This window comes from Phaethon lepturus, unplaced genomic scaffold (genome assembly GCF_000687285.1).
Source record: "Phaethon lepturus isolate BGI_N335 unplaced genomic scaffold, ASM68728v1 scaffold266, whole genome shotgun sequence".
Classification (NCBI taxonomy): domain Eukaryota; kingdom Metazoa; phylum Chordata; class Aves; order Phaethontiformes; family Phaethontidae; genus Phaethon; species Phaethon lepturus.
In genome coordinates this window covers 4,636-12,627 of record NW_010548049.1, presented here as the reverse complement: position 1 = coordinate 12,627, position 7,992 = coordinate 4,636, and the positions used below count along the sequence as shown (strand labels likewise).

General features: G+C 39.9%; 1 protein-coding gene across 1 annotated transcript in view; it reads right to left on the bottom strand.

Moving 5' to 3' along the window:
- Positions 1-2,952, bottom strand: part of OTOGL (otogelin-like) — a 97,874-nt gene extending 94,922 nt beyond the window's left edge. The window contains exons 1-3 of the mRNA XM_010289812.1: positions 2,901-2,952; positions 1,888-1,927; positions 759-807 (exon numbers count right to left, since the gene is read on the bottom strand). Of these exons, the coding sequence (XP_010288114.1) occupies positions 759-807; positions 1,888-1,927; positions 2,901-2,952 (141 nt within the window). The remainder of the gene's footprint in view (positions 1-758; positions 808-1,887; positions 1,928-2,900) is intronic.
- Between the last annotated feature and the right edge of the window lie 5,040 nt (positions 2,953-7,992).

Here is a 7,992-nt window from a genome sequence, read left to right as displayed (position 1 = left end):
CTGCTGAAGGTTCTCCAGGGACACCATCGGTCCCGAGGGCCCGTTTCCCTCAGAGGCTAGATTCACCTTAGTGCAGCGTTTCGCACCAGCTGCCTTCTGACTCGCTCAGGAGGCACGTAGATCTCAAAGGGACTTGGAGAAAAGCATCCGTGGTCCCGCTGCAGGCTCCCTGCAAGTCCGGGAGAAGGGATCGCCTTGGGCTTCCCACTTGCCCTCATCCAACAGGATTATAACCCTTGCTTGAGCTCCTTAGGCTGAGAAGTGTACCAGCGGGGGAGCAAGATTCCCCTGTTTACTACTAAGTTTCAGGGTAACATCGCCAGGATGCAGCCTTGAGGCTGCGGTGGGCCGCGATGGTGGGAACCAGGGCCAGGCCGGAGCCACCACCCCACCACGTGTGGGAGGGAGCCTTGCCGGTGGCGCCGCCATTGTGCCTCTCACCAAACACTAACAGCTTTCCGGGCTCCCTGTTCGCCCTCACAAAAGACAGAGGTGTCGCGGTTTTATTTCCCGTGGTGTGCGTCAGTCGGCTCGTCGGGGTGGGTCACACACCAGGGACTTTGCTGAGAGTGAATGAAGGCATGAGGCCATGGGCTCAGGCCGGGGCCGAGCAGGTAGGAATAGCTGCTCCTCCCCACTGTCCTCCTGTTACCGCAGCCCTTCTTCCCACAGAGGCTCCTTTGTAAGGATGGCAAAGACCCAGAGCAGAAAAGGGGGGAGGGTTTCCCCTCCCTCCTGCTTTTGGAGGTATAACCTACCTCGGCTGTTAGGAGATCTCTTTTCTGTCGAGTTGCATTAAACTCATTTCTGGAAGAAAACAAAAAGGATCTTGTATAATCAAAGGTCCCTGGAGCAACCTGAATAAGCAGCTCCCTGGAGAGAAGTGTTTCTCTCTGATTACCATCACTTTATCAAAGAGGTCTTTCTTGCATTGACATTTAAAAAGGTGATTTTTTTTCTTGTTTTTCATTTTGTGGCCTCATTTTACAGAATTGGACAGCACTCTGATCTCTGCTTGGAGAGAGAGGTACCTGGAGCTTGTGGGGGAGAGGTAAACAGGCAAAATAAGGTTCCATGACAGGATACAAAATTGTAAAGTGGCATCATATTTACTTGATGCTGCGTGTGAGTGGCTTCAAGTTCCCCCAAGTGTTATTCAACTACACTGTGATGATACTTTTAATAGCAAGAGAAGGCTCTCCAGCTGCAGTTGACTTAAATTTGTGATTAAGTTTAGAAACAAGAACATCAAACTATAAAACATACTTAGTTTTAGCAACAGTCCAAGACGGTGTATCATTTGACATGCATGTGTGTTCGCGAGATGTATTAGAGGTCATTAAACACCCGAAGCTACGTCTGACTGGATGCTTCCACTGAAACTGATGGCATAGTTCCCATTTAATTCAGTGGGATCAGGAACATTCCCTAGTTTGGGTTTTGTTTGGATTTCAGCTTCTACATGAAAACTTGTATTGAAAACGTTTATTTTAAGGCTGTATAGCACTGACTTTTCTGTGCTTCAAATAGCAGTTAGGATTTTATCATGCAACTAAAACTGTAGAAGGATACTCATTTAATATATTTTTCCAGTCATGAAATTATGATCTCATCCTAGTTTCATTCCATTATCCCTCTAAGCTTTCTCGAGACCACAGAAGTATCGTTTTTCATAAGGACCTCCATTTATCAAACAGGGGACCCATGCCCTTTATGTAAATTCTTTGAAAGGAGTTATAAACATTCTGAAAGTGTGTTTTACATTCAACGTATATGTACATGACATTTTAGATGTCAAATTCATGTTTTACCTTCTAACTTGCACTGCGTCACACATTCATTCTTGTTCTGTTTGTAGGACTTGACAAATAAGGAATAAAAACTTACCTTGAAGTTCTTCTCAAAAGAGAAAGCTTGCAATAAGAGCCTGTAGATTAAAAAGTCAAGTTAAATGTTTTTTCTACAGCTTCACTCTGCACTTGGCAAACAACAGTTTGTCAAGTTTAAAACAACACTATTGAGTTTTGTTCTTTAATGATCCTAAGTTTTACAGAGCATCTTTACACAAATTTTTATATTGCCAAGGGATGTAGCACTACATGTTTTCCTTCCTGAGAGTTTGATTCTCTCAAGTACTCATCACCTGCAACTTTTCATAGTCTGACTTCTGGTACATGCTACCATGAAAAAGAGCAAAGAGTTTATAGCTCTTCAGAGGCTCAGAACAAAACTGATAAAATACAAGAGGTGCTCAGAGCTTTCCAGAATCAAACTATATATAATAATTTTCTGAACGTTACTTGTAAGACTCAATTGTAAATCATTTAAAATGCTCCAGGGTCCATGCTTAAAAAAAAAAAAAAAAACAACACACAAAAAACCAAAACACAAAACCTTTCTTTCTCATGTTGCTTTAGAAATCTTTATAATTGCTGCAAGAAAACTATCTACAAGATCCATTTCCATTACATAGAAAATAGGATAATTTCTGCCACCAGAAGAGCAATTATTTACCCTAGCAATCTAAAAATGCTTAAACAAACTGCAGGTGCAGTTCTGTTCAAAGAAAGTCATACCCCATTGAAAATCATTAGATGCCTACTCATCTGGCAATAATGGCAAGAAAGCCAAGAAACTTAAATTTCGTTCCTAAAGAATTGTTTTGTAACAAATTCAGACATAAAAATGTATCTTTTTTAAAAAATATATTTTCGTTTCTACACCTGTGAGAAAGAATGGTGGTATATAGTTTTTTACCCTGTGTTAAAAAACTTTTTTATTTAGGAATTTCAGCAGGGGTCAAAAAAATTGCTCTATAATGACACAAAAAGAAGGAGCTGTAACATTAAAATATCATTTTAAAAGTTAGTATTACTACAAAAATGGAAGAAAGTTCTTACCTTGCAAAGAGGACAGCAGTGAATGCAGCAAGAATATACTCCACGGTATCATTAAACTGAGCTTTCCCACAATGTTCATTTCAGTATAACTTAGTAAAGAGCGAATTTATCCAAATTAGTGACTTTGACTACTATGGCATCTTAGAACTATGTATTTCTACAGTGTGTTTAAATCCTTTAAAAATTAGACAGTTAGATGCATTATTTAAAATAATGCAATGCAAAAAGGGAGAAGAAAAGGAGACATCAAGCTTGGTAGCTACATACAGCTTCAGGAGCTTGCATACAACTTTCTGGCTGCATGTCTCTCATTAGTAATGCATGGTAACTCCTCAGCAGAGCCTGTATTAGTTACACTTTCACTGGACCTGCGAGTATTATTCCTCCGTTGAATTGAATCAGCCCTTTATAACATAGCAGACAATGACACAGAAATGCTGCCATGTCATGATGGTTTGAGAGTTCCTTCAGTCGTCGCACACCTTTGTGTGCTTTGAGGCTTGCGCTGAGTGCTGCCCTTTACTGCTTATTGCAGTGAAATATTTTAGCAAGCACCTGCAACGATGCTATTGTATAAATTATAACCAGATGGTTTTAGAGATCAATATATTAATATTCCTTATCTGTTCTAAAAGGAGAAACATGAACTTCCATTAAATAATACACCGGGATTTTTAAGAATATTTTAGATACATTTTTGTGTATAGTTTGCTCATATCACAAAATAAAGCATCCCAGAATATATCACAAAATAAAGCATCCCAGAATATAATTATATTTATTTTTTAATAAAACATGTTATGAAATTTTCATATGAGCAACAATAAGCAGTCAGCGGGGCCAATGGGTTTTGTTCCTAATTTTCATTAAAATATAAAAATATAATTTCCCAAAATTAAAAATTACCATATTTTAAAATAGAAAAATCTTACGTGCTTTACTGTAATGTTAATAGTGCAGTTTTAAAGACATATATAATGTTAACTGAAACTGCTACTACTGACTTTATTTTGCAAAGCCTACCTTTTTCATAACCTTCCATTCTTCCTAGGATGTGCTTTGGGGGATCCTGTAAGCATGCTACAGGGGGTGAGTTTGGACCAAAATAAAATTCAGAAGTTCATGGCCTCTCTCAGGTAAAAAGTTCTGCCATAATTTCTTCTAGCCTTTTCTCTTCCTCACTCCTCAGCTGGACTAGAAGACAAGGTAAAGGAAAACACGCCGCCTCTCCAAGTGCAGACAAAGACAAAACCCTGTGACCACACAGCAGCCGAGGTACTCATGCAGGTTCAGGATCACTGGCTGCCCAAGGATACTTACTGCGAACCAGTTCATGTTATAACATTACAGTGTGTTTGGAGTACTTCTTAAGAATTATTTTTATTACTGTTTGATCTGAGAAGCTGACATTCACACAATTCACATTTCAAAAGCCTTTTTGCTTTGCTTTTATTTCTGACTAGCTCCAGCTTGGTCCCATGGACTGAAAGCTTATCTGCAGCTGGAGTGCATCTTCCAGCTTAGTTTCATCTGCTCCACATGGTCCAAACCCACTCCGGATTGCAAACTGAAGCAAAAGTAGTGAGATCCTGATCCAAATTAACATGCTCGTGTAGTCATACTAACAGACTGTGATCACTTATATGGGCACCTATGCTGTAGGAGGTGGCAGAGCTAATCAACATTTCATCCTCTCATAAATCTAGAGAACGATGCCTGGAGGTTGCTGTCAAGCTGAGATGAGACCAAGCATTAGCGCTTCCAAATTCCATTACCAGTCTCTGAGGTATCTGACTTTCAAGCTAAATCCAGTTTATAAGTTCTTTCAAATTCTTCTGAGAAATCTGATCTGGGATTCTTCCCTTCCTGAAGACCATATTTCACACCATGCTTCATATGCAGCTTCACAAATAAATCTTTCCATTAATATAAATTAATTCTTTTGGTTTAACAGAAACTATAAAAAATAGCCTTTTTCCTTTTTTTTTTCCACTACAGTTTTTCTGTAACAAAGTTGAGGGAATACTTGGTGCATGTTAGTATTTCACAGTTGTTTAAAAGTATGCCAAGCCTCATCAGCTGCAAAGGCACTTTGTAAGAGTTAGAGCAATAAGCTACATTAGCTCTGGATGTCTCTGCTGAAGGCAGGGTAGGAAATAGCACAGTCCCAAGCACATGAAGGACGTTAGCTAATAAGGAAAAACAATTATTCAGCCAAGTACACTGAGCTGTAATTTATGGGACTATATTAAGAAAGAGAGAAAAAAAAAGAATGAAATTATATGGAGGCAAGAGCACACATTACCTGCACAGGTAGCAGAATGCTCACAGATTGTGACTTTTGAAAAAATTTTCTCAGGAGAAAAAATGCATTAAAAAATAATCAGTTTGGTAAGAAAATAAACACAATACAGAACACACACTGTCCCACACTTAGAAAATGCTAGTGTTACATTTTTAAGCTACAGATGTTTCTTTAGAATTTAAACTTTTTAATGTTAACATATTTGTATATTACAGTCAAAAATTAATTTGCCCCAAATTTTCCAGCATAACATTTCAGAGGACTTGATTTTATATACAGGTTATGCAGTTGTCAGCATTGTAAACAATGAATGAAAAAATAACTGCCTTCAGTGCCACGGGTACACACTTGCCCCGTTTTGGAATTGGATCCACTGTCATCATTAACAAAACACGGTACTTTCTAGAGCTCACACTCCAGCGTCCACTGGACTGGTTTTTTTCAACAAAGAATTCAAGCGAGGCCACATTTTGATGTGTGCGCCTGACCTTCCTAAGGATTGGTATCAGTGAAACTAATGAAAGAGCTGGACAATACGAGGTTAGGGACATCTCGTCTGTTCCAAGAACCACCTCCACAGCGCTCAAGAACCTCGCTAGGGCCTTGAAGACCAAACTGCTACTATTTCTTTGTGGAAGGATGTCACTGGCCAGAGTGGATGCTCAGTGGCAGGAGCTGGATGCTCAATGGCAAGAGCTGGATTGCCAACCCTGCAGAATCAGGACATCAGGAAATGAAACATTCTTTTGTGATGGTTTTCTCATTACACCTTCAAACGTCAGGGTTGTTACACTTCCCCAATGAAATTAAGCCCTCTAGTGGGTGATCAGTAAGCAACCATTTAGAATAAAAATCTTCCGCCACCCAGGCAGACACCAGCCCAATTCCATGAACATTTCTCATTTAGAGAGCAAATGGGGATGACATCACTCTACAGGATGAATGGGACATTTTTATAGGATCAGAGTTCAGTTCAGAAAGCCTTTTTATTATGCTAAGAACCAAAGTTGAAGAAATGACATGCAGATACCATCTCTGGATATATTAGTAGCAATGCAAGTTTTATTTTCAGCCTTTCCATTAAAGAACAGCAAAATAAAAATCCCCAATTGTTACAAGCGTTCTGTGGGCAGAAAACCTGATGCATCAGGTTTCCCCATAACTCTGAAATCCACCACTAAAGTTACTGGCATCAGCTATTGCATCTCCCCCTGCCTCCCTGAGTTTCACACCACAGTAACTTTGTGTCCTCTCTTTTTCCCTGCATCCCACCGCTCTAAGAGCTAGGCAAGCATCAGTTTTGGACAAGCCACGCCATGGGGTACGTATGTGCCAACTGGCAGGCCAGTACGCATTTCCTAAGCAATGAGTGAGCCATTGCTTTTCAGTCACCACATGAGCCAAAAAACTAAAAGGCTTATTTTTCCTCAGCGGAAGCTAATTAACATCTATCAAGATGCCAGTGTTCACAAAACTCATGGGAATTCAAGTAATCAAATTTTAAGTTAGTCCTGCATAGCATCTTTTCCTTAGAAAGCTAGGCTTGGAGGCAGAAAGAACATTGCAGTTTTCAGCAGCCCAAGAGCTAAAATAACTTGTGAGCAGTTCTATTACAAGGTAGAAACTCTGAGGAACTCACTGGATGAGAAATGGGTCAGATGTGAGGGTGCAGAAAGGGGGAGACTGAGAAAAGGAAATCACGCACCTTGCCAAAGAGTCTGGAATAGAATCTCTCATTTGCTTAGCATAAAACAAAACATCCTGGTATGTAAATTGATAACAGAATATACAACAGTCCCCTCCAGTGGGAGTGTGAGGGGTTTGAATAAGTGTGCCATTTCTATTCAGGATCACTTAATGCGGTATTTTGTGGCAGACACTGACAGCTAAAATGGGAGATGGATGGAAAATTCCTTTTCAGAAGGAATTTCTTCAAGTTACACGTTTAACTCCCAAGGAACTACACTTCAGTGAAGATGCCTTAAATGCCTTTCTACAGAAAAAGCAGAGACATCATAACAAATATCATTTATAAAAAGTCATGAGCACCTATTTTCCTAAACTAGGGCAAAAGGGCAAAATTGTGCTATCCTTTCCCATTCCCTAATCCAACTCACAAAGGAACCTGGTTTAACTTTGTGTTGACCGGGTACACTGAAATGACCTACCATTAAAGAAGGTAAGAGAAGAAATACTACATTAATAGAAAGCCCAACAAAAACGTCAGGTATCAAGGTACTCCTGTAACAATTTTAGCATCGGCATGCAAGTGTATGATAGACACAAAAATACCAGGCTTGCAGAGCAATGCGGCAGAAGCTAGGCTCTCAGTTGCTTCGTCTCTGATGCTTCTTCCAGTTTGCCTCTAAACTGGTTTTCGGAGGAAACAACAGCCCAGGGCTGTGCCCATGCCTGTTGGGTCAGCTCATATCCAAGGCCTCACCCAATTACTTGCAACTCTTCCAAGGGACAGAATTAGCCTTTCCAACAGCCTTTTGTTGGCACATCCCATGTCTTACTCAGAACTTTGCTCTTCTTTTTTGTCCCTGGGAGATCGCTTCCAGAACGAAAATCTTCAGTTTTCATGGATGAGAAACTGGAACTTCTCCAACATTTCTTTTCATGTTTGATATGCACAGAGCCTAGCCAGGTCTTCAAAAATTACTGTCATATTTGAAAATGGTTTTACCCCACTTATTTCCCTAAGGCTTTCAAATGCCTCACGTAGCTCATGATATAAGCAACTGTCTGGCTTCCAAAGGGATTTTCTTTTTTTTTTTTTTTAAA